This window comes from Lepidochelys kempii, chromosome 1 (genome assembly GCF_965140285.1).
Source record: "Lepidochelys kempii isolate rLepKem1 chromosome 1, rLepKem1.hap1, whole genome shotgun sequence".
Lineage (NCBI taxonomy): Eukaryota > Metazoa > Chordata > Testudines > Cheloniidae > Lepidochelys > Lepidochelys kempii.
Window position 1 is genome coordinate 314,514,570 of NC_136380.1, and position 27,721 is coordinate 314,542,290.

Sequence of the window (27,721 nt, forward strand, 5' to 3'; positions counted from 1 at the left end):
CATCTGATGCATCCAATGAAGTGAGCTGTAGCTCATGAAAGCTTATGCTCAGATAAATTGGTTAGTCTCTAAGGTGCCACAAGTACTCCTTTTCTTCTTATAACTAGTGATTGAATTACTCAGTACCTGCTTCAGGCAATCATAATTGATAAAAATAAAGCATGGAAGTCATATTGTTTTTAGTAGAAATTATTTGGTTCTAGAGGTATTTAATTCAATGGGAGATCAAATTAACTAGTAGCTTAATTAAATGGTAAGAACTGTAATTTCTAATGATCATTGAGATGTAATGTACTGGTATGTTTCACTTTGACAAACTTGATGGAGTTATTTTGTACTCAATTTTCTTTAGCTACCTAGTCATGCCGTTTATGGGAACAGACTTGAGTAAGATAATGAAGCATGAGAAACTAACTGAAGATCGAATCCAGTTCCTGGTCTATCAAATGTTAAAGGGCCTAAAGGTTTGCCATTTTTATTACTTTCTTACTTTCACAAGTTAATTTTTTTCTCAGGAAATTGGTTTAGAGACCTGCATACATTTTGCAATATTTGAAAGCTGAGCAAAATGTAATCTCCCTGTAGACATTGTGAGCTCTGGAATTCCCCACAATGGATGTGTTTCTTGATGATGAATATTTGCTTATATTTTTTCAAAAATCATGTGTGGAGGTTGGAGTGTGAGTCCCTTGCCCCAATGGTCTGATTTTTGTATACATTTGATCCATGAAGACTCTCTTGTAGGCCATCAACACTTTTATTTTAACAAGCCAGAAAAGTCACTACTGTGATTTTAGTCCATCCTCCTCCAACAGTTGATTGGGCTGCTTCTTTGGCACACCTCACCCCTGCTAGCTGAGGTAATTAGAAACCAGGGATGAAATCCTTGCCCTGTGGAAGACAATGGCTCTGATTTCAATGGGGCCAGGATTTGATCCCAAACCAAGAATCAAACTTGGATTTCGCATATGGCGGTGCAGAGCACCAGGTTACATGGTTAGTTTTAAAAGTCTCCTATTTGCTAATCTGCAGATTTTTCAAAGTCAGTTTAAAGTGCTGTCATTAAGAGAACAGTGCTTTCCCCTGCTATATCTACTGGAGATGTGACATCAGATATGATGTCTTTCCAGTTTTTGCTTTCTCATTAGTTCTGTTTATTTTAATTAATTATCTCTGTGGATCTCCTTTCATGCACATATTACCTATGTTTATTGTAAATTTGTTTTAATCCTTTTTAGATAAGATGAATAGAGACCTTCGGGCATGGGCATCCCAGAGTAAAAACCTGCCCTTGTGAGGTGCTGAGCTTCCTTGACTCCCACTAGAGTTAATGGGAGTTGAGAGCCCTCAGCCTCTTACAGAATTGGGCCCCAGTTCAGCAAGGCACTAAAGTACATGCCTCGCTTTAAGCACATGACTCATCCTACTAAAGTCAATGGGATTGCTCACAGGCTTAATTACCTTGACTAATCAGGGTTCTAACATTACCTGTGAAATTCTAAAATATACTTCCATCTCGTAACATTTTATGTAGCCTTTCCCAATAGATCTGAGGGATCTCTGAATTCTACTAGCATGAGACAGTGGAGTGGCTTAGTGTAGAGAAAAAACATGCTAACACACACTCTGGATTTTTAGTGACAAATTAATGTGTAATGTGGCTGAGAGAAGCTAGAACTTCTTCAAAACCTCTCTCATTCCTCCACCGTCCAAAAGAAGTCAACCGTCTGTACTAAAAAATTGTAAATGATGGGGGATGAAAGATGCTGGAAACGTATCCATTGAAACAGCATCACTTTTCAATGATTTTTGGGAGCATAGTTTGATACTGTCTCAGGGTTTGATATTTTTATTTGATAATGGACATATTCAAAAATTTTAAGGCAAGAAAGGACCATTGTGATAATCTAGTCTGACCTCCTGCATAATGCAGGCTATAGGATTTCACTGTTTCCTACATTAAGCCCATATCTTATCTTTGAGCTAAAGCATATTTTTTAAAAGACATCTAATTTTGATTTAAAGACCTCAAGTGTTGAAGAAATCTCCACATCTCTAAGTAAGTTGTTCCAATGGTTAATTATTCTCACTGTTTAAAAAATTCCATCTTGTTTCTAGCCTGAATTTATCTAACTTCAGCTTCCAGTCATTGGATCTTGTTATACCTTTGTCTGATAGATTATAGAGCCTTCTGCTATCAGAAATATTCTTCTCATATGTACTGTCTTTTAATAATGATACTGTTTATAAATGATTGTGGATCACCTCTGAAGTATCCAGTCTCGTATACTAAACTGCTATACAATGTGTATGTTTGTCTTTCCCTCATTTCAGCTAAATAAACAGATTTCCATCTTCATTATTCTCGGTTTTGTTTCACTTGGCTTTCATAAGAACAGCCATACTGGGTAAGACCAAAGGTCCATCTAGCCCAGTATCCTGTGTTCCAACAGTGAGCAATGCCAGGTGCCCCAAAGGGAATGAACAAGTATCCATCCCCTGTCACCCATTCCCAGCTTCTGGCAAACAGAGGCTAGGGACACCATCCTCGCCCATCCTGGCTAATAGCCGTTGATGGACCTATCCTCCATGAAGATATCTAGTTCTTTTTGAACGCTTTTATAGTCTTGACCTTCACAACATCCTCTGGCAAAGAGTTCCACAGGTTCACTGTGTGTTGTGTGAAAAAATGCTTCCTTTTGTTTGTTTTAAACCTGCTACCAATTTATTTAATTGGGTGACCCCGAGGTCTTGTGTTATGAGGAGTAAATAACACTTCCTTATTTACTTTCTTCACACCAGTCATGATTTTATAGACCTCTATCATATCCCCCCTTATTTGTCTCTTTTCCAAGCTGAAATGTTGGCAGTCGTTCCCTACCCCTAATAATTTTTGTTGCCCTTTTCTGAACCTTTTCCAATCCCAGTATATCTTTTTTGAGATGGGGCGACCACATCTGCACATACTATTCAAGATGTGGGCATACCATGGATTTATATAGAGGCAATATGATATTTTCTGTCGTATTATCACAAAATAGACAATGATTATTAACATTCTATTTTTGAACCATGGATGATAAAAAAAATATATATATATTTTTGAACCTCCATGTTTCTGAATGGATCCTATAAATGAAAGATTAGAATCCTTCTCTTTCTAGATTAGGAATGCAAATGAAAACATTGACTCTAACTTTTAAATTACAGTGCATGTTGTTTCGGTTTTTAAGTATATTGTTTATCATAAAGGTTTATTTTTTGTTGTTTCCTTCTATTGAAAGCTGTGCATCCAAAAGGAGAGAGCTTTCTTATAAAAGATGCTTATTAACACGCCAACAACAATTTTAGCATACAGTTGAGATTTGATTGCTGAAAGTGTCTTGACCTAGTTTTGCAGGCTGAAACCTGTCTTTCGCACAGTGACAGCAATTTCTGTAGAATTGAATTCCCTTCACCTTGAGAGACAAACTCCGACAAGGCCATGGAATAGCAGAATTTTGAATTATATGTATATTTTTGGCGACTCCTTTCTCTGTGAATGTTTGGTCTTTAAGGCCTAGATCCTGCAATTTACGACACACAAGAAGAGCCTTGCACTGATGCAGAATTTCACTGAAGTTAAGATGGGTGGAGTGGACCCCCTGTGTTTTGTAAACTGCAGAATCAAGCCCTAAATGAGACAGGCGTATCATGCCTGATCAGATTCTAACCAGCTTTTCTTCTTGATTTACACTAGACCTTTCAAACATTTGAAACCAAAAGAACAGGACACACTGTGCCTGGATACTATGGTGACGGGTGCCTAGGAGTGCTGTTTTCCCCTCCCCTCTGACCTCACTCCACTACTTTGTACATTTACCCCTTTGTGTCTGTATTGTTTTCTCCTATCTCCAGATTTAGTGTATATATTTTTATCTTGTCCCTCATAAATCCTGCTCCCCCATTTATTCATTTATCCCTGGCTCCAAGTAGAAGGGTTTGTGCTCAAGGGTTTCATGAACCTTAAAAGACCAGCCTGAGTTGACAGTAGTGGGGTAGATGGGATCTTCAGGGGGAAAAAACAATTCTGAATTTCCAACTAGAGGGCTTGGTTTATCTTTTTAGAATATCTTCCTAAGGAAAAGGGCTAGAAACCTACTGTGAAAAAAAAATACATAGATTATCCCTGACATATTTAGGCCCCTACAATCATAGAGCACCCACAGGAGAAGGCTTTGTGAGCCCCAAAGGATGTCTCTGTCTCTGCTAATCAGATGAGCTACATTCATAGGAAGCTGGGAAAGCAGGTGTGAAGAGCTGATGTATGAAGCACTCAAAGCAGCACATTGGGTAAAGAGGAAATGGGAGGAAACTCCTTAGGTGACCTGGCATCCCAGGGTTTGGAGAAACTGGGGCGTTCCAGTTCCAGTGAATCTTGCAGGGATGCTGAGATAATCCTAGTAAGCCAGTATAGCTCGATACCCTAATCTTACTGTATCTTTCAATAGAAATGATTCTCTTGACTATTTGCAAAACTGCTTTCCATCTGGTCATATGGAAGAGTGTATCTCTAATCACCACAGCATTATCAGAAGTAACGTACAGCTTTATTCATCCATTATTTTTTGATGTTTTAGTCCTTTCATATTGTGAGTCAGACATTCAACAATAATTCACTTGTGATCCATGTCATTATACTTTGGATCTTTCTCCTTGTGATAATTCACTCTGAGCAAGCACTGTGTCTAGCTTAAAGAAACAACGAGGAGTCTGGTGGCACCTTAAAGACTAACCAATTTATTTGGGCATAAGCATCTGAAGAAGTGGGTTTTTTACCCATGAAAGCTTATGCCCAAATAAATTGGTTAGTCTTTAAGGTGCCACCCGACTACTCATTGTTTTTGTGGATACAGACTAACACGGCTACCCCTCTGACATTTGTGTCTAGCTGGGAAAGTCTCTAAGGGTATGTCTACACTATGGAATAAGGTCGAATTTATAGAAGTCGGTTTTTTAGAAATTGGTTTTATATATTCGAGTGTGTGTGTTCCCACAGAAAATGCTCTAAGTGCATTAAGTGCATTAACTCGGCGGAGCGCTTCCACAGTACCAAGGCTAGAGTCGACTTCCGGAGCGTTGCACTGTGGGTAGCTATCCCACAGTTCCCGCAGTCTCCGCTGCCCATTGGAATTCTGGGTTGATATCCCAATGCCTGATGGGGCTAAAACATTGTCGCGGGTGGTTCTGGGTACGTATTGTCAGGCCCCCGTTCCCTCCCTCCCTCCGTGAAAGCAAGGGCAGACAATCATTTCGCGCCTTTTTTCCTGAGTTACCTGTGCAGACGCCATACCACGGCAAGCATGGAGCCCGCTCAGGTAACCGTCACCCTATGTCTCCTGGGTGCTGGCAGACGTGGTACGGCTTTGCTGCACAGTAGCAGCAACCCATTGCCTTCTGGCAGCAGACGGTGCAATACGACTGGTAGTCGTCCTCGTCGTGTCCGAGGTGCTCCTGGCCACGTCGGCTGGGAGCGCCTGGGCAGACATGGGCGCAGGGACTAAATTTGGAGTGACTTGACCAGGTCATTCTCTTTAGTCCTGCAGTCAGTCCTATTGAACCGTCTTATGGTGAGCGGGCAGGCGATACGGACTGCTAGCAGTCGTATTGTACCATCTTCTGCCAGGCAGGCAAGAGATGAGGATGGCTAGCAGTCGTACTGTACCATCTTCTGCCGAGCAGCCATGAGATGTGGATGGCATGCAGTCCTTCTGCACCGTCTGCTGCCAGCCAAAGATGTAAAAGATAGATGGAGTGGGTCAAAACAAGAAATACACCAGATTTGTTTTGTACTCATTTGCCTCCTCCCCTGTCTAGGGGACTCATTCCTCTAGGTCACACTGCAGTCGCTCACAGAGAAGGTGCAGCGAGGTAAATCTAGCCATGTATCAATCAGAGGCCAGGCTAACCTCCTTGTTCCAATAAGAACGATAACTTAGGTGCACCATTTCTTATTGGAACCCTCCGTGAAGTCCTGCCTGAAATACTCCTAGATGTAAAGACACCCCCTTTGTTGATTTTAGCTCCCTGAAGCCAACCCTGTAAGCCGTGTCGTCAGTCGCCCCTCCCTCCGTCAGAGCAACGGCAGACAATCGTTCCGCGCCTTTTTTCTGTGCGGACGCCATACCAAGGCAAGCATGGAGGCCGCTCAGCTCACTTTGGCAATTAGGAGCACATTAAACACCACTCGCATTATCCAGCAGTATATGCAGCACCAGAACCTGGCAAAGCGATACCGGGCAAGGAGGCGACGTCAGCGCGGTCACGTGAGTGATCAGGACATGGACACAGATTTCTCTGAAAGCATGGGCCCTGCCAATGCATGCATCATGGTGCTAATGGGGCAGGTTCATGCTGTGGAACGCAGATTCTGGGCTCGGGAAACAAGCACAGACTGGTGGGACCGCATAGTGTTGCAGGTCTGGGACGATTCCCAGTGGCTGCGAAACTTTCGCATGCGTAAGGGCACTTTCATGGAACTTTGTGACTTGCTTTCCCCTGCCCTGAGGCGCATGAATACCAAGATGAGAGCAGCCCTCACAGTTGAGAAGCGAGTGGCGATAGCCCTGTGAAAGCTTGCAATGCCAGACAGCTACCAGTCAGTTGGGAATCAATTTGGAGTGGGCAAATCTACTGTGGGGGCTGCTGTGATGCAAGTAGTCCACGCAATCAAAGATCTGCTGATATCAAGGGTAGTGACCCTGGGAAATGTGCAGGTCATAGTGGATGGCTTTGCTGCAATGGGATTCCCTAACTGTGGTGGGGCTATAGACGGAACCCATATCCCTATCTTGGCACCGGAGCACCAAGCCGCCGAGTACATAAACCGCAAGGGGTACTTTTCGATAGTGCTGCAAGCTCTGGTGGATCACAAGGGACGTTTCACCAACATCAACGTGGGATGGCCGGGAAAGGTGCATGATGCTCGCATCTTCAGGAACTCTGGTCTGTTTCAAAAGCTGCAGGAAGGGACTTTATTCCCAGACCAGAAAATAACTGTTGGGGATGTTGAAATGCCTATATGTATCCTTGGGGACCCAGCCTACCCCTTAATGCCATGGCTCATGAAGCCGTACACAGGCAGCCTGGACAGTAGGCAGGAGCTGTTCAACTACAGGCTGAGCAAGTGCAGAATGGTGATAGAATGTGCATTTGGACGTTTAAAGGCGCGCTGGCGCAGTTTACTGACTCGCTTAGACCTCAGCGAACCAATATTCCCACTGTTATTACTGCTTGCTGTGTGCTCCACAATATCTGTGAGAGTAAGGGGGAGACGTTTATGGCGAGGTGGGAGGTTGAGGCAAATCGCCTGGCTGCTAGTTACGCGCAGCCAGACACCAGAGCGGTTAAAAAAGCACAGGAGGGCATGGTACGCATCAGAGAAGCTTTGAAAACCAGTTTCATGACTGGCCAGGCTACGGTGTGAAAATTCTGTTTGTTTCTCCTTGATGAAACCCCCCGCCCCTTGGTTCACTCTACTTCCCTGTAAGCTAACCACCCGCCCCTCCTCCCTTCAATCACCGCTTGCAGAGGCAATAAAGTCATTGTTGCTTCACATTCATGCATTCTTTATTCATTCATCACACAAATAGGGGGATGACTACCAAGGTAGCCCAGGAGGGGTGGTGGAGGAGGGAAGGAAAATGCCACACAGCACTTTAAGCACAGCACTTTAAAAGTTTACAACTTTAAAATTTATTGAATGACAGCCTTCTTTTTTTTGGGCAATCCTCTGTGGTGGAGTGGCTGGTTGGCCGGAGGCCCCCCCACCGCGTTCTTGGGCGTCTGGGTGTGGAGGCTATGGAACTTGGGGAGGAGGGCGGTTGGTTACAGAGGGGCTGCAGAGACAGTCTGTGCTCCAGCTGCCTTTGCTGCAGCTCAACCATACACTGGAGCATACTGGTTTGGTCCTGCAGCAGCCTCAGCATTGAATCCTGCCTCCTCTCATCACGCTGCCGCCACATTTGAGCTTCAGCCCTGTCTTCAGCCCGCCACTTACTCTCTTCAGCCCGCCACTTACTCTCTTCAGCCCGCCACTTACTCTCTTCAGCCCGCCACCTCTCCTCCCGGTCATTTTGTGCTTTCCTGCACTCTGACATTATTTGCCTCATAGAATCATAGAATATCAGGGTTGGAAGGGACCCCAGAAGGTCATCTAGTCCAACCCCCTGCTCAAAGCAGGACCAATTCCCAGTTAAATCATCCCAGCCAGGGCTTTGTCAAGCCTGACCTTAAAAACCTCTAAGGAAGGAGATTCTACCACCTCCCTAGGTAACGCATTCCAGTGTTTCACCACCCTCTTAGTGAAAAAGTTTTTCCTAATATCCAATCTAAACCTCCCCCACTGCAACTTGAGACCATTACTCCTCGTTCTGTCATCTGCTACCATTGAGAACAGTCTAGAGCCATCCTCTTTGGAACCCCCTTTCAGGTAGCCTCCACGCATTCGTCTGTGCTCTGTCAGTGTGGGAGGACAGCATGAGCTTGGAGAACATTTCATCGCAAGTGCGTTTTTTTTTCTTTCTAAGCTTCACTAGCCTCTGGGAAGGAGAAGATCCTGTGATCATTGAAACACATGCAGCTGGTGGAGAAAAAAAAAGGGACAGTGGTATTTAAAAAGACACATTTTATAAAACAGTGGCTACACTGTTTCAGGGTAAACCTTGCTGTTAACATTACATACATAGCACATGTGCTTTCGTTACAAGGTCGCATTTTGCCTCCTCCCACCACGTGACTACCCCCTCAACCTTCCCCCCTCCTTGTGGCTAACAGCGGGGAACATTTCTGTTTAGCCACAGGCAAACAGCCCAGCAGGAATGGGCTCCTCTGAGTGTCCCCTGAAGAAAAGCACTCTATTTCAACCAGGTGACCATGAATTATATCTCACTCTCCTGAGGATAACACAGAGAGATAAAGAACGGATGTTGTTTGAATGCCAGCAAACATACACTGCAATGCTTTGTTCTACAATGATTCCCGAGTATGTGTTACTGGCCTGGAGTGGTAAAGTGTCCTACCATGAAGGACGCAATAAGGCTGCTCTCCCCAGAAACCTTTTGCAAAGGCTTTAGGACTACATCTAGGAGAACCGCAAATGCCAGGGCAAAGTAATCCTTTCACATGCTTGCTTTTAAACCATGTAGAGTATTTTAAAAGGTACACTCACCAGAGGTCCCTTCTCCGCCTGCTGGGTCCAGGAGGCAGCCTTGGGTGGGTTCGGGGGGTACTGGCTCCAGGTCTAGGGTGAGAAACAGTTCCTGGCTGTCGGGAAAACCGGTTTCTCCGCTTGCTTGCTGTGAGCTATCTACAACCTCCTCCTCATCATCATCTTCTTCGTCCCCAAAACCTGCTTCCGTATTGCCTCCATCTCCATTGAAGGAGTCAAACAACACGGCTGGGGTAGTGGTGGCTGAACCCCCTAAAATGGCATGCAGCTCATCATAGAAGCGGCATGTTTGGGGCTCTGACCCAGAGCGGCTGTTCGCCTCTCTGGTTTTCTGGTAGGCTTGCCTCAGCTCCTTCAGTTTCACGCAGCACTGCTTCGGGTCCCTGTTATGGCCTCTGTCCTTCATGCCCTGGGAGATTTTGACAAAGGTTTTGGCATTTCGAAAACTGGAACGGAGTTCTGATAGCACGGATTCCTCTCCCCAAACAGCGATCAGATCCCGTACCTCCCGTTCGGTCCATGCTGGAGCTCTTTTGCGATTCTGGGACTCCATCATGGTCACCTGTGCTGATGAGCTCTGCATGGTCACCTGCAGCTTGCCACGCTGGCCAAACAGGAAATGAGATTCAAAAGTTCGCGATTCTTTTCCTGTCTACCTGGCCAGTGCATCTGAGTTGAGAGTGCTGTCCAGAGCAGTCATAATGGAGCACTCTGGGATAGCTCCCGGAGGCCAATACCATCGAATTGTGTCCACAGTACCCCAAATTCGAGCCGGCAACATCGATTTAAGCGCTAATCCACTTGTCAGGGGTGGAGTAAGGAAATCGATTTTAAGAGCCCTTTAAGTCGAAATAAAGGGCTTCATTGTGTGGACGGGTGCAGGTTTACATCAATTTAACGCTGCTAAATTCGACCTAAAGTCCTAGTGTAGACCAGGGCTAAGCAACTGATCTAAAAGCAGGGACATTGCCATGCTGTTTGTCTGAGTGATGCTCCCACAGCACCAGCCCTTGTTACTTTAGACTCAACTTAGTGCTATTAGACTCTTGTTTTCATGAGCACTAAATTCAGTCATTCCCTTTTTTCCGCTTAAAAAATATTTGCAGGACTTCACTTTGTAAACTCCCTTGCCATATCTCCCTGTATTGATTATACTCTAAAATTCTCAAAGGAGTTGATCCGAAAACTGTTGAAGTCAGTGAGAAGATACACATTTGGATGAGGCACCTTACTCTGTCCTCATATTTTATGTGCAGCCAAGAACACTTATTATCAGGTGTCTGATGATCAAGAGTTTACCAACAGGGTGCAGTAACTTACTGAACTGAATTTGCATAGGGTACCAAAATTTGCCTTTTAGCTATTCCCAAGGTTCCTGTACTACAAATCTATTTGTTCACCCTAATCAGAGAAACAAGACCAGTTGTTAAGATGAAATGGTGACAATGTTGTGAGGGAAATGACTGCTATGGTCTAAATACCTCTGCTAATCCATCATTTTAGGAGAGAATGGGTAAAAATCCATAATAGGAGAGTGCAAAATCCCATTTTAGAGAGAGACTCCATCAAAGTGAAAATATTCTGAACTAAGCAGTTTCCTCAGTATTGGAGTACACTGCAATGTAGATTCAAATATCTTGATTTACAAAGAAACAAATATTTATGAAAGAAACCTGGCATCAGAAATGAAATGCTAAATAATTTGGTCTCACCATCTCTCTATTAAGAAGAGTGTTTAGTAAACATGTAAATTATATCCAGCGTGTTACATGAGTTGTTTTTTCCTCCTTTGCATTTCTAACACTCATTCCCGGGTATGGTGAGGGAGAGACCATGAGCGAAAGTAGGATGTTTAAGGGAAACTATTCTCTTCCCTGAAGGTGCCTGAGGCCCATTTTTACTAAAACTCCTGAGGCTGAAATTCTTTTAAAATTCCTGTTTCTAGATCCTGCGTTCTTGTGCAGAAGTCCCTAGGCAAGAGATGTCTAGCCTTTCCTTGTTTGTTTGTTACCATTCTTTGCTGGGAGTCTGACTTCTAACAAACGCTTTCCATAGGAAAACTCTCAGGACTCTGTACCCAAGTGGCAGGACTTCCTCTTGCTTAAGCAGGCTTCTCTCATCCTGATATACTTCACCCTTCCATCCATGAAATAAATAGTACTTCATAGTTGCCAGTCTTCTCCAGTCAGTGGCAGAAGTAGTGCTCCAGGCTATATTCCATGGCACCAACATCTTTCCCCACTTCTCTCTACAGTAGTCAGTTCTTTGGAACCGAGTATGGGAGGTTGTTTTTCATTCCCTAGTGAGGTGCTAGAACTGTCTGGTCTTTAGGCAATTCACAAATGGAACTGATCCTCCAGCTGGAAATGTCCAGTATATGTGGTCCCTCTTCCAAGCCTACTCATTTATTGTGGCACTTTTTGTTATGACTCCTCTTGCACCCTCTGCTCATATTATGTCAAAACAAGAAACTACTTTATAATCGCATCAGCTAAGGGGTGGTCTAGGAGAACATAAAGCCAAGGGCAGACAGATATGTCCGAATATGAAAGCAACGCTAGGAAGGCAAAGATGGAGCTTGTAAACTCACTATTGTAAGCAGTTCAAGACCAGGCTGGCTTTCAAAACAAATTATGTAAGGTGAGACAGAGGGAACCTCTGTGTAATGTGGTGGGATGAGGAGTTATTTAGTCTTTGCAATGGCAGAGATAAAACGGACTCTGAACAGCATTGCTCTAAAATTGTATGTCTAGCTGCATGGGAAGCTTGTGTTCTTGCTGTACTACACTGGGCCTGATCTTCAAGTATGGGTACAGGTCACTAGATTCCAGTACTGACGCTTAGATTTCATACATGGAAAAGAAAAAAACGCTACATTTTTGTCTATGAAGGTTTGTTTCCCCTTGCACTAAATGTAATAATAGTAGCTAACTATATAATCTTAATCGCTAGATCCTTAAATGATCTGATGTATCCATTGATACAACAAAGGGAAAGAAGATCACAAAACTAACATATGCATGGCAGGCATTTCAGCCGTGTCATATTATTCCAGATTTTAAGCAGCGTACACCTTGAAATACTAGTTCCTCTGCTGGTCTGTTTCCTGTAAACAGAGATCTAAAACTAAAATACACAATATGTCTGCTGAGGAAGATGGCTAGGACACCAGTTAGGGTTGCCAATTTTGATTGAACCTATTCCTGGAGGTTTCATCACATGACATAATCGTTAATTTAAGATTAATATTTAATTCCTGGGGACTCCAGGACAACCCTGGGGGGTTGGCAACCCTAACACCCATCTGTGACTCCCCTTCCTTCTTACAACTGTAGGGTTTATGGCTTGACTTCATGGTTCCTTTTTGGGGTGGATAGAGGCAGGATTTGTGGACGGCTGCCCAGAAGGCAAGGAGCTCATTTGCCTGAGCTCTATACCAAGTTTGGAGCTCCTCTGCACTCCTAGTACACCAAGCTATTGGTGAGCCTTACTGTCCCGTCCTGCCACTTAGGTTCCAATCCTGATCCATCCCTGATTGCTTGTTTAGTGTTCGAAAAGCACTTTGCATATGGACATAACTGCTACTAACACACCCATTATAACCCACCTGGGTCTGGGTTTGCAACAGGCTAGCGGGTCTTGCTCAAACCAGGCAGGGTGCTAGAGTCCTAAGCTGGCAGGGCAGGAAAACAGGAGCAGTAGTAGTCTTGGCACATCAGGTGGCAGCTCCCAGGGGGTTTCTGTGATCTAACCCGTCACACCCACCCATTATAAGTCTGTTGGAGAATTTCTGTACAAAATGGAATTTTCTTTTTACAATTCATACCAGCAGAATATTCATCAATAACTACTCTGCTCTCTATGGAGATTTTGTGGACTGTTGGAACCATTAACCCAGCTGGGAGAGTCAGAGATGGAACTAGGCAGAACCATTCTTCTTATAAAGTGTGAGGATGAAGGTGGTAGTTTGCCTTCTGGTTGTTTTGTTTAGAAGTTGAAGTGGTTTACAAATCAAGAAAAGTCCCTTTTTGAGTAAAACCGCCATGCTCCTGAGCATTTAAACTGAGACTACAAATCCAAACACACAGAGATTTTCATTTAACTCCCAAATGGTAATATAGTGAGCTTAAAGAGTCTGTCGTCATGGTATGACATATTGCACAATAGCATATAGCACACTATAGCACAATAGCATATAGCACAATAGCATATAGCACACTATTCCAAGTGGACTGTCAAAACTGGTCTAATTCAAAATGCTACTAATACCAAAAAAGCAAACATTACATACATCTCAGTCTGGCTTTTGCATCTTTCTTGTTGCCCCTTTGAGGAACCAAAGTTATTAGACATAATAGTAATGTAACAACAATATTATCTCCCTTATTTACCAAACTGTCTACGGAACTGCAGAAGGTCCTAGTAACTGGAATGTACACATTGGCGTGTCCCTATCAGAACATAGCCAGTGCTGCTCAGAATGGTATAAACTTCAGTTTCTTCAAAACTCTAGTCCTTGGACATCCATTAGGTTGAGTTATGTGTGTTTTGAAAACTTGAGCATCCTCACACAGAGCCCTGGAAAGATGATGAAAATATTCCAAGAAAGTAAAATGTGTTTTAAGATTCCTTTCAGGTTTGTTTGCATTCAGGCCTTTATTCAGGAAAGGATATCTATTCAGGAAATAAAGCACTTATTTAAAGCTGAGCATCTGCTTTCCTAAAGTTAAACCTGTGCTTAAATCCGATGACTGCAGTCGTACAGCACATGCTTTCCTCTATCTGGGCTTTATCAGAGGCATCTGAACTTAATCTGTGATTGTGCAGTTTAGATTTCTGTTGTAGCTAGTTCAGGAATTTACAGTAAGTAAACAGTCGGTTTTATTTTAATCCATATATTTCACAACCCAATTTCAGGATGATTTTATTTTTCTAACAATGCCAGAAAGTTTCTGGTCACAAAAATGATTTGTGAGGAAATTAAAAGTGAGGAAAAATGGTGACTTGATTCAATATCAATGTTCAAATAGCGCTACAGGAATAATGATTATAGGTTGAAAAAAGCAGCAGCTTTATACTTGAGACTCTTTAGAAAGCAAAAATAATTTTATAACCTTAAATTTAGTTTTAGGAGGCCAGTCTGACCTTCTCTAAAATCATTCTCTAATCTCTCTGGCAGGAAATCTGTAGGGTGAATGGGTTGCAATTGTATCATAAAATGAGTACACTTTTACTTTTTTTCTTTGAATATTTGATGTAAAGGTGCATAAACCTGACTATCACCTGCCTCTGACATTGTGATCTCTTTTCACTTTTCTACTTGGTATCTAATGATATTTCAGTTTTTTTATATGACAACACATTTGATTGACTCGTTTTCTAAAAGGTGTATTATTAATTTCAGATCACTTTTAGCACCACATAAGGCCACGTTTTCACAGAACTGAAATAATAATTTATTTAGAGTCCAGCAAGTGTCAATTAACAGATCTTTTTGTTTTCACAGTATATCCATTCATCAGGCATAATTCACAGGGTAAGTGAAAACAGTATTAAAAGTACTTGTGTTTTTTTTATTCAGATTCTGTAGATCATGTTTGTGCACACGTATGTCCATAGATATAGTTCTCACATCATTCTTGACTTGATTCATTTTGGTTGGATGTTTTTTAATTGATATGGTCTGCACAGAGAGGGTTTCAGAACAGCTAATGACTAACTGGAACTGGTAGAAAATTTTCCATCAAAAATTTCTTTTTTTCTTTTTTTTTTTTTTTGAGGGAAAATTGGGTTTTAGACTATACAAAAATTTGCATGAAAAGGCAGCTTAGAAGTAAGGTCATAACATTCAATAAGGTTTTTTGAGACTATTGCAAGAAATTGCTCTATCTTTCATGTAATGCAAGTGTTTTTATTTAAAAAGTGTATTTTTCTGTTTGTTGTAAAAGTCCATCTCAAACTTGATATATTTACAGGATCTAAAGCCTGGAAATTTAGCAGTAAATGAAGACTGTGAATTGAAGGTAGGAAACACTTCTTGAAGTATGCAGTTGAATTTGTTACAAACACACTGCATAGGAGAACATGAGTGAAACCAAGTCAATGACAGAACTCCTATTGACTTCAGTTGGGCTAGGATTTTACCCTATGACTTTTGAAGAGTCATGGAGAAATGTGGAAATCCCAGGAAATTGAGGTGAGGGAGGATCAAATGTGGTCCCAGGACATTAGCAGGAGGAAGAACCAAATGTGGTACCAGTCTTCCAAAAGAAGAGTGGTTCTGAATACTGTTGTCCCATATGTCTGGCTTCAATCCATACTAAAATAATGGAACCTATATTATTGAGGGGGGAAACTGACCTTCAAAAGCCTAATCATCTCATTGGGTGTATCTACACAACTCTGAGTGATTGCAAGCAGCTGATTGGATGATTGACCTCCAAGAGGAGGAGTCAGGCACCCCCAGGGAAATTAGGAAGTCAGCGCTTCTGCTTCTAAGACATTTTTACATGGAAAGAGGTGTGAGCTGTTTCTTATGTTCCATTGTCCCTGCATATGAGTCTGCCCTAAGCAGATTCCTGCTGAACTGTTGTGCAAGTAGGCGTTGCCATCTGCAAGCTTCCCTCTAGATCATTAAACTGAAATACTGAATCGGATTTTATCACTCTGCTTCTTCTCTGTCTTGGGAATCTTCCAATCCATCAGTGTGTTAGAGCATAATATTTATTCTCCAGAAATAATTATGCCAACTAGCCCAGACCCCACAATATGTATATGCTTAATTGTAGTGAAGAGTTTTATGGAAAGCAGATAAGAAATCTTTATTAAATGTGATTTATACATGTCTCCATCAGCTTATTATAAGACTTAGAATCATAGAATCATAGAATATCAGGGTTGGAAGGGACCCCAGAAGGTCATCTAGTCCAACCCCCTGCTCGAAGCAGGACCAATTCCCAGTTAAATCATCCCAGCCAGGGCTTTGTCAAGCCTGACCTTAAAAACCTCTAAGGAAGGAGATTCTACCACCTCCCTAGGTCACGCATTCCAGTGTTTCACCACCCTCTTAGTAAAAAAGTTTTTCCTAATATCCAATCTAAACCTCCCCCACTGCAACTTGAGACCATTACTCCTCGTTCTGTCATCTGCTACCATTGAGAACAGTCTAGAGCCATCCTCTTTGGAGCCCCCTTTCAGGTAGTTGAAAGCAGCTATCAAATCCCCCCTCATTCTTCTCTTCTGCAGGCTAAACAATCCCAGCTCCCTCAGCCTCTCCTCATAACTCATGTGTTCCAGACCCCTAATAATTTTTGTTGCCCTTCGCTGGACTCTCTCCAATTTATCCACATCCTTCTTGTAGTGTGAGGCCCAAAACTGGACACAGTACTCCAGATGAGGCCTCACCAATGTCGAATAGAGGGGAACGATCACGTCCCTCGATCTGCTCGCTATGCCCCTACTTATACATCCCAAAATGCCATTGGCCTTCTTGGCAACAAGGGCACACTGCTGACTCATATCCAGCTTCTCGTCCACTGTCACCCCTAGGTCCTTTTCCGCAGAACTGCTGCCTAGCCATTCGGTCCCTAGTCTGTAGCTGTGCATTGGGTTCTTCCGTCCTAAGTGCAGGACCCTGCACTTATCCTTATTGAACCTCATCAGATTTCTTTTGGCCAAATCCTCCAATTTGTCTAGGTCCTTCTGTATCTACCACTCCTCCCAGTTTAGTATCATCTGCAAATTTGCTGAGAGTGCAATCCACACCATCCTCCAGATCATTTATGAAGATATTGAACAAAACCGACCCCAGGACCGACCCTTGGGGCACTCCACTTGATACCGGCTGCCAACTAGACATGGAGCCATTGATCACTACCCGTTGAGCCCGACAATCTAGCCAGCTTTCTACCCACCTTATAGTGCATTCATCCAGCCCATACTTCCTTAACTTGCTGACAAGAATACTGTGGGAGACCGTGTCAAAAGCTTTGCTAAAGTCAAGAAACAATACATCCACTGCTTTCCCTTCATCCACAGAACCAGTAATCTCATCATAAAAGGTGATTAGATTAGTCAGGCATGACCTTCCCTTGGTGAATCCATGCTGGCTGTTCCTGATCACTTTCCTCTCATGTAAGTGCTTCAGGATTGATTCTTTGAGGACCTGCTCCATGATTTTTCCAGGGACTGAGGTGAGGCTGACTGGCCTGTAGTTCCCAGGATCCTCCTTCTTCCCTTTTTTAAAGATTGGCACTACATTAGCCTTTTTCCAGTCATCCAGGACTTCCCCGGTTCGCCACGAGTTTTCAAAGATAATGGCCAATGGCTCTGCAATCACAGCCGCCAATTCCTTCAGCACTCTCGGATGCAACTCGTCCGGCCCCATGAACTTGTGCACGTCCAGCTTTTCTAAATAGTACCTAACCACCTCTATCTCCACAGAGGGCTGGCCATCTCTTCCCCATTTTGTGTTGCCCAGCGCAGCAGTCTGGGAGCTGACCTTGTTAGTGAAAACAGAGGCAAAAAAAGCATTGAGTACATTAGCTTTTTCCACATCCTCTGTCACTAGGTTGCCTCCCTCATTCAGTAAGGGGCCCACACTTTCCTTGGCTTTCTTCTTGTTGCCAACATACCTGAAGAAACCCTTCTTGTTACTCTTAACATCTCTGGCTAGCTGCAGCTCCAGGTGCGATTTGGCCCTCCTGATATCATTCCTACATGCCCGAGCAATATTTTTATACTCTTCCCTGGTCATATGTCCAACCTTCCACTTCTTGTAAGCTTCTTTTTTATGTTTAAGATCCGCTAGGATTTCACCATTAAGCCAAGCTGGTCGCCTGCCATATTTACTATTCTTTCGACTCATTGGGATGGTTTGTCCCTGTAACCTCAACAGGGATTCCTTGAAATACAGCCAGCTCTCCTGGACTCCTTTCCCCTTCAAGTTAGTCCCCCAGGGGATCCTGGCCATCCATTCCCTGAGGGAGTCGAAGTCTGCTTTTCTGAAGTCCAGGGTCCGTATCCTGCTGCTTACCTTTCTTCCCTGCGTCAACCAACTCATGGTCACTGCCTCCCAGATTCCCATCCACTTTTGCTTCCCCCACTAATTCTACCCGGTTTGTGAGCAGCAGGTCAAGAAAAGCGCCCCCCCTAGTTGGCTCCTCTAGCACTTGCGCCAGGAAATTGTCCCCTACGCTTTCCAAAAACTTCCTGGATTGTCTATGCACCGCTGTATTGCTCTCCCAGCAGATATCAGGAAAATTAAAGTCACCCATGAGAATCAGGGCATGCGATCTAGTAGCTTCCATGAGCTGCCGGAAGAAAGCCTCATCTACCTCATCCCCCTGGTCCGGTGGTCTATAGCAGACTCCCACCACTACATCACTCTTGTTGCACACACTTCTAAACTTAATCCAGAGACACTCAGGTTTTTCTGCAGTTTAGTACCGGAGCTCTGAGCAGTCATACTGCTCCCTTACATACAGTGCTACTCCCCCACCTTTTCTGCCCTGCCTGTCCTTCCTGAACAGTTTATAACCATCCATGACAGTACTCTGACAGTACTTCTGGTTATATCCCTTATATGAGGTCAGTAGATTCAGACTGCTCCGAGCTGCCACTTCACCTGGAATGGTCCCTTAGAATATGTGTTAACTACTTATGCTAAACTATCTGTTTTTATTTAGTATTTAGCTGTGACACTCTTAGTACCTTTCCCAGACCTGAAGAAGAGCTCTGTAAAGCTCAAAAGCTTGTCTCTCTCACAAGCGAAAGTTGGTCAAATAAAAGATATTACCTCACCTACCTTGTCTTTCTAATGAATTAAAAGGTATTCTCTCCCCAAGGTTTGGAAAGTCTTATTTATTTTGTGGAACTTGTTTCTGTGTGAGCTATCTTACTGGAAGGATTGCCAAGCTTATGCCCAAATAAATCTGTTAGTCTTTAAGGTGCCACCAGACTCCTTATTGTTTGTGTGGATACAGACTAACACGGCTACCCCCTGAAAGTTATAAACATCACCCTCATAAAAGGCTAGTAAGTGATTCAACAATTAAACTCAAAAACTGTGTAGAGTCAATCATTCAAATATCAGGAAATACAAAAGCAGTATTGTTAACACCAAGCATTCAAAAATCATAAGTCAGGCTTCAAAAAAGGATGAAATTGGCTTAAAATTTTAATTTTAAACAGTAATAAATTTGGGGTTTTGGAGTTTTATTTGTTTTCTCTCTGTCTCTCTCGGTTTTTGAGCCTATTGGTTACACATGGGTCATGTGTTCTATCTTTTCTCCCTGTCCTTCTAAAAAAAATTAATAAATAAATAAAAAGTTAAAATTCTCCCCTAGTTGCATGATTCCAGGACTGGGACTTAAGAAAAACATCCAGCAGCCCGAGATTCACGATAAAATTGGAAGAGTTTGCAACACTGAAAACTTAAGTTTTAGTGCACAACTTCAATGCTCAGTACCTGCACCAAGTCACTGTAATTAGAGTTGGTTGGGGATCTGTTGACAAAACATTTTTGGTTGGAAAATGCGGATTCAGCAAAATCAAAACTTTTCATGTGAAAGGGTCAGGTTAGACAAAACTTGTATTGGGCAGGTTTTTTACGTCCAGGACAGAATTTCTGCTCAAAGCGAGAGAGAGACAGAGAGACCCATCCTAAAATAGCAAATAGCCCAGTGATTAGGGCAAAGAAACTCTAGGAGAGATTTAGAGTAGGAGCTTGAACCTAGGTTTCCCACATCCCAGGTGAATGCCCTAACCACAGGGATACTGGCTATTCGTGGGTGGGTGGTTGTCATTTTGTTACAAAACAAAACATTCAAAAGGTCACAGTTTTCTCCCAATGTGAAATGGAAAAGATTTTTAAATACTGAAAATGTGTGCAGGATGGGAAAACCATTTCCTATCCAGCTCTCATTGTAATATAGACTCACTCCAATTCTCTAGAGCCTTAAGTCTGCTAATAAAGCAGATTTAACTTGGTGGATCCAGCCACTTACAGATTCCCCTTGTTAAAGGGATACTATAACCTTAGATACACAATAAGATAAATTGAGATCACATAAAGGCATTTCCTGACTTTCAAGTACTTAACTTTGCAGACCCTAATGTTGCAGTAATTTCTGAAGTTTATTGTATAAAAACAGGAAAAGAAATATGCAAGGCTGGTAATTAACAGGCATCAATTGTGAAAAGATACCTATTACCAGTAAACAACAGGCAGCAATCTATAAAAGGTAGACTAGTCTGTGTAAGAAATGCAGGCGAAGGGCCTGATTCTTGTCTCATTTATACCAGTGTAACTCCATTGACTTCAGTGGAGTTATAATGCCTCTGTACAGAATTGGGGAAATGTGGTTCCAGTCAGGCTGTAATCTCATCACCACTGCAGGTTGAAAAACTAACAACCTCTGTCACCTTCCCTGGGAGTGAAACATTTTGCAGAGCTTGCAAGGTGCACAAGTTCACTGTTCACTAACAGTGACTAATAAACTCCACTGCTTTTATGAGCACACTTTGAAAGCCTCTTTCTCCACAGCTAATGGGCCTACGGAATATAGCTGTTCTCTTAACTGTGCACCACATCGATCTTTAAATCCACAGCTAAGACCTTAGCATAACTTTCTAAATCACATGCTCGGTCATGCATTTTCAGTCATCAAACTAATTTTTTTTACCTACACTTTTAAGAAAATGCATACTGGACATTAAGCCCTGTTTATAGGCTATCTTTGAAGTGTCAAAGTTCAATTGTGTTTTGTTATTAAGGTGGAAAGCTGGAGTTTTATTTATTTATTTTATTTTTGCAGTGGGGAAAAATGTGTTTTCCACCACCCTATTCTTAATTTTAAAGTGGCTAAAGGGATTTTGCCCAAATTTGTTCAAAAAATCACTTTCCAGCATGGTAAATTCCAGCCCAAAAGGTTAAATGTTTAGGTCAAGAATGTATGAAAACAGTGACTTGATGTGGAAATTGTAGTGCAGCCTTAAGTGTGATGATCTTAACATTTATAATTAGAAATCTGTTCATAAGAATGAATAAACGTTTACTTTGTAAAAACAAAATGAAAATTCTAAAATGGCTGCATGACTACAGCTGGGTAAATAACGGATTTTTTTGTTTGCTGACAATTCCAAAACATTTTTTTTAATTCCATTTTGGTTTGAACCAAAACCAATTTTTTAAATTTTTCAGTGAATTTAAAAGTAGGAGGGGGTGTTTCAGGTTAAGCAAAATGCTTTTTTTTTAGATTTTGACCATTTTAATTTTTTAAAACATTTTAATAAAATTATCAAAAATTCTGAAACAAAAGATTGTTTCAAAGTGAAAAAATGAAACATTCCACTTAAAAATGTCAAAACAAATTTTTGGGGGGGGGGTGTGAGTGGGAAGGGGGTTAAGCTTTTTTTCCTTACCAGAACAATTTGGCAAAACTAACACAAATTTGTGAAATATTTCTGTGTTGCTGTATCTGCATTTTTTGCCTACCCCTCAAAAAAAAGTGAAAAATTTTGCCCAACCCTATGCATAACATATGTTCTAACTATTATTGTAATTGTTAGCTACCTATACTAAATAAATAAACCAGGATTTGCAATATATTGCAACTGTTTCTAGCTCTCAGTGAAACCACAGATCTTAGTCTGGCAAATCAAAAAAACTGTATAAAATAATAATAAATTTTATGTAAATGATACAGACCGTAGAAAAGCATCAAAGTGTTGCATTTCTTTGATGTCTTCTGAAGACCTAGTGGAGAACACATATAGGATGTCTGGATGCTTCATTTAAAAGTATATCTTGCTATCCTGTTTCTGAAAATATTTATTTGCCTTGTGTCCAGTATTTAAATGACAAAGTTTATCAGTGATGTAATATAAAATAGGGATTAAGTGCCATTGAGCAAGGTGGAAATTATTGGTAAACATAGCAAATCTCTTGTTCCACTTTGCATCCCATTTCTGTTTTAAATGCAGTTGACACCTCAGCTGATAAGGGGGAGGGATAGCTCAGTGGTTTGTGCATTGGCCTGCTAAACCCAGGGTTGCGAATTCAATCCTCAAAGGGGCCATTTTGGGATCTGGGGCAAAAATTGGAGATTGGTCCTGCTTTGAGCAGGGGGTTGCACTAGATGACCTCTGGAGGTCCCTTCTGACCCTGATATGACATGGAAATTATGTTAAAGTGATGCAGTGAGAATAAAGCCATAATATTTACATTTTATATCCTGCATCCATGAATAACAACATCATATAACTTTCCTTTTTCATTAGTGCCAGGAGAGTGATGATACTATTTTAATTGAATAGTGAAGTATTTTAAATGGTTGAATTATAGTCAGCATGTTACAAATACTATGTCCTTTGGCAGTGTCAATGAGTGTTTGTACTATAAATCTCTGCCCATAAGGTATTCATGCAGTCTGGTAAGCATGGAAATTTTTGCAGTTATTTATTTAGTAGATCTACATATTCAAGCATGTATTATTATTTTTTTTTAATCTTCCCTGCCATAGATGGTCCATTCAGTTCTATTTTTCAACAAGCCAGTAGGTGGGTACATTTTTTGTCATAAATCTGTTAATTCACCTCATCCAAGAGACTCAATTTTCTGGTTAGGAATTTCTCACTGCTGAGTATGAGCCTGTTATTTCAAGAATTAATTTTCACCGTTGGCCTCCTGCTTTAGCTGGTCTCTACTGCTAATCCTCTAATTTGGACCATTTTGTAGAAGCTGATCCAGGCTTATACTTGTATTTTCAAGTGGCTGCCACTGGAAATGGCTAGCTGTATAGATAAATATCCAAGAGACTGCAATAATAGTTTAATGAATAAGTAAGTTTAATCATATATAACTTTGTAATTCTGAATGGATCACCTGTGGGCCTTGAACTCCTTAAAAGGCCCTTCAGAAGAGGAAGAGAGAGGAAGGTTGGTTAAAGCAGTAGCCTGAGTCTCAGGAGACTTAGGTTCAATTCCCTGCCCTGGCTTGCCTCAGACTTCATCTGTGACCTTGGACAAGTTTCTCTCTGCCTCTGTTCTCTATCTGTAAAATGGAGATAATAGTACTTCCCTACCTTATAAGGGTGCTATTAGGATGAATACATTAAAGATTGTGTGGCACTCAGCTGCAACAAGAATGGGGCCACATAAGTACCTAAGATGGATAGCTTCCTTATAACCCTGGAAAGATTTGATAGCGATTCCTCGGACAGGGTGTTTTGTTAGTAGAATGAAATATTTGACCAATATTTTAATAAAATTAATTAAAGAATTTACTGTTTCCTTCAGTATGGTTACAAAGTTCAGCATCTCCATTTTTGTTAAAGTATCATAAATGGGAGAGAAGCATTCTGAAACATAACTTGTATACTATTTCTGTCTAAATTTTACGATGCAGCAATAAAACGTCAATGTGAAATGTTCACTTTTTCCTATTGTCTCCAGTTGGAATGTCTCTGCATTCATGTTATTCTTCTAATATAGATTCTGGATTTTGGGCTGGCAAGGCATACAGACAGTGAAATGACAGGCTATGTGGTTACTAGATGGTACAGAGCCCCGGAGGTCATACTTAATTGGATGCATTATACTCAAACAGGTAATGTGTATGTGTGGGTGCTAGGATCAACATCCTCTCTCTGAACAGTCTTAGTAGCTCCCACATATGCACTGAATTAAGTAATATATAACCATATCTTTGTTCCTCAGGGGGAAATGAAAAATGGTGGTGAGAATATGTGAAAATTAGGGGTGTCGATTAATCCCAGTTAACTCACATGATTAACTCAAAAATTAATCACGATTAAAAAAGTCATCACAATTAATCGCACTGTTAAACAATAGAATACCAATTGAAATTTATTAAATATTTTTGGATGTTTTTCTATATTTTCAAATATATTGATTTCAATTACAACACAGAATACAAAGTGTACAGTGCTCACTTGATATTATTTTTATTACAAATATTTGCACTCTAAAAATGATAAAAGAAATAGTATTTTTCAATTCACCTCATACAAGTACTATAGTGCAATCTCTTTGTCATGAAAGTGCAACTTACAAATGTAGGGTGTTTTGTTACATAACTGCACTCAAAAACAAAACAATGTAAAACTTTAGAGCCTACAAGTCCACTCAGTCCTACTTCCTGTTCAGCCAATCGTGAAGAGAAACAAGTTTGTTTACATTTATGGGAGATAATGCTGCCCACTTCTTAATTACAATGTCATCTGAAAGTGAGAACAGCGTTTGCATGGTACTCTTGTAGCTGGCATCACAAGATATTTATGTGCCAGATGTGCTAAAGATTCATGTGCCTCTTCATGCTTCGGCCATCGTTCCAGAGGATGTGCTTCCATGCTGATGACGCTTGTTAAAAAAATAATGCATTAATTAAATTTGTGACTGAACTCCTTAGGGGAGAATTGTATGTCTCCTGCTCTGTTTTACCCACATTCGGCCATATATTTCATGTTATAGCAGGCTCTGATGATGACCCAGCACGTATTGTTAGTTTTAAGAACACTTTCACTGCAACTTTGACAAAATGTAATCAAGATACCAATGTGAAATTTCTAAAAATAGCTATAGCATTCGACCCAAGATTTAAGAATCTGAAGTGCCTTCCAAAATCTGACCGGGATGAGGTATGGAGCATGCTTTCAGAAGTCTTAAAAGAGCAATGTTCTGATGTGGAAATACCACCAAAAAGAAAGTCAATCTTCTTCTGGTGGCATCTGACTCGGATGATGAAAATGAACATGCGTCGGTCCACACTGCTTTGGCTCGTTATCGAGCAGAACTCCTCATCAGCATGGATGCATGTCCTCTGGAATGGTGGTTGAAGCATCAAGGGACATATGAATCTTTAGCGCATCTGGCATGTAAATATCTTGTGATGTCGGCTACAACGGTATTATGTGAATGCCTGTTCTCACTTTCAGGTGACATTGGAAACAAGAAGCAGGCAGCATTATCTTCTACAAAGGTAAACAAACTTGTTTGTCTGGGTGATTGGCTGAACAAGAAGTAGGACTGATTGGACTTGTAGGCTCTAAAGTTTTACATTGTTTTATTTTTGAATGCAGGATTTTTTGTACATAATTCTACATTTGTAAGTTCAATTTTCATGATAAAGAGATTGCTCTACAGTACTTGTATTAGGTGAATTGAAAAATACTATTTCTTTTGTTTTTCACAGTGCAAATATTTGTAATAAAAAATAAATATAAAGTGAGCACTGTACACTTTGTATTCTGTGTTGTAATTGAAATCAATATATTTGAAAATGTAGAAAACATCCAAAAATATTTAAATAAACGGTATTCTATTATTGTTTATCAGCGTGATTAATCGTGATTAATTTTTTTAATCGCTTGACAGCCCTAGTGAAAATGTAAAACAGTAAAGTAATTAAGAGCAAGTTCCCTGCAGTTAAAAAATTTGGGTAATCCTTTGTTATTGTCAGTCTTCAGAAATTAAACTCCAGTGTAGACAGAGAAAAAGGTCAATCTAGGTTTGGACGTAGATGGTAGCAAGCTCTACTCTTTCTATATGCTGTAATCCTGCAGGATGTTGCAGACTGTACCCTAACTCCAACTGGAAGGGCAAACCATTCAGCAAAGAAGGGGTACTAAAGAAGCATGAAGGTAGCTGTAGTCCCTTCCTAAATGACTGGAAGAATTACTTCCTATATGCATCAGCTTAATATTGACAAGCTACCCTCTCCCTGTATCCTGGTCACGAACACCAGTTACCTTATTGCAACTTGCTTTTGGTAGACATTTATTTTCTGTATAAAGGATCAACTATATTAATATGCTTCTTTTAAAAAGTATAATAAACTGAAACTGTATTTTAACCATACATTTGTGAGGGGATTCAGAAATATAATTCGGCAATTTAATGTTACTGATTTTTTTTATTTCAGTTGACATCTGGTCAGTGGGCTGTATTATGGCAGAAATGATAACAGGGAGGCCACTGTTCAAAGGAAATGATCGTATCCTTTCATGATGAATTCCTGGCAGTAAGATATGAAAAGTGTGTCGGTATTTGTGTGTCACAGTAAGTTGGTTTCATAATGGATATAGATTTAAAACAATGGTCAGTTAATTCTCTCCCTCACCAACTTTCACCTGCCTTTAAACCTTGGGCAAATTACTGGATGTTTGTGCCTTAGTTTACCCATCTGTAAATTAGAACTAATATTACTGAGCTACTTCACTAGAGAAATATGAGCATTGAATCATTAATGTTACAAAGCACTCTCAGATCCTCAGGTGGAAGGTTCTATGCACAAAAAAGGCAAAATCTTCAATAGCAGGCACCCCAGTTCAGGAGTGTGCACACACAAACCTGGTGCTGTGTGAACACTCAACCTTACAGGTACATACAGAGCACAGTTTAGATATGTACCTCGAGTTGGGTGCACACACTTCTCAAGATTTTATCCAGAATTGTTAGGATCTGGTAAGGAAGGTTCTCCATATTTGAAATAGAGTTGTATCATTCATTGCTGAGAACTTAAAACTTAAATCAACTTAAAAAAAATTAAAAATCCCACTTCAGTCTAGACATTTTTGATGTACTATTGTTACAAGTAACTCTGAAAATTAATATCGCTCACCAGGAATTAGAGGGGGAAATTGTCTAATTTTTTCTGTTTGTTTTGTTTATTTGAGGGGGCTTGTGTATAACCAGTTTCACTCTTTCCCTTGAATATGTATTCATTAAGGCCCTGGTTCTGCCAGCAGTTACCACACATGCTTAAAGTCAAGCATAAGATTTTGGGGCTTTAGTATGTTTCTGTTTTGCTTGTTTGTGTCCTATTCTTCCCTTATTATGTGAGAAAAACACTTCAAAATAGAAGAATGGGGATTGCAAAACCACAAAAATGAGACAATGGGACTAGGGCTGCTGCAGTACCTGAAACTATTTTTACCACAATTTTTTAAATTAATTAGATTCAAGTATGTGTCCTTTGTTAACAACAAAATACAAAAATATCTTTTCCTGCTGGCCTAAGGGCAGCAGTTAACTAACCCAGTATTATTTCTGAAGCTGTGCTGGCCTTGAGGATACTTATGTAATGTTTATGCATGCACAAGGAAACAAGTGAGTCACAATTTCAAGCTGCACCAGAAATTCAGGAGTGGGAAAACCAGTATTTTAATAATCTTAGGAGATGAATATTGCAGAATGTATTGGGTGAAGTTCTACAGTCGATGTTATGCAGGAAGTCAGACTAGTTAATCATAATGGTCCCCTCTGACCTTAAAATCTGTGAACCTATGTTAGCTGTTGCAAGGAGAACACAATCTTGTTCCAGTCCTTTTCAGCAAAGCAAGAAATATAATTTTTAGTTCTTTTGTTTTAGTTCCATAAATAAATTCTGTTGCAAATTTGATACCAAATAATTTTTTTAACATCATTTGTAAAAGCTTTTTAGCTTCATCCATCATCTCCCTCTGACTCTACAGGCATTTGAATGTGTGATCT

The 27,721-nt window shown here is 41.0% G+C and overlaps 1 protein-coding gene across 1 annotated transcript in view; it reads left to right on the forward strand.

The window, feature by feature from the left end:
- The window catches only part of MAPK12 (mitogen-activated protein kinase 12), an 81,375-nt gene that overhangs the window by 41,057 nt on the left and 12,597 nt on the right, over positions 1–27,721 (forward strand). Inside the window, exons 4-8 of the mRNA XM_073328274.2 lie at positions 353–464; positions 14,715–14,744; positions 15,184–15,231; positions 23,702–23,816; positions 26,151–26,222. Of these exons, the coding sequence (XP_073184375.1) occupies positions 353–464; positions 14,715–14,744; positions 15,184–15,231; positions 23,702–23,816; positions 26,151–26,222 (377 nt within the window). The remainder of the gene's footprint in view (positions 1–352; positions 465–14,714; positions 14,745–15,183; positions 15,232–23,701; positions 23,817–26,150; positions 26,223–27,721) is intronic.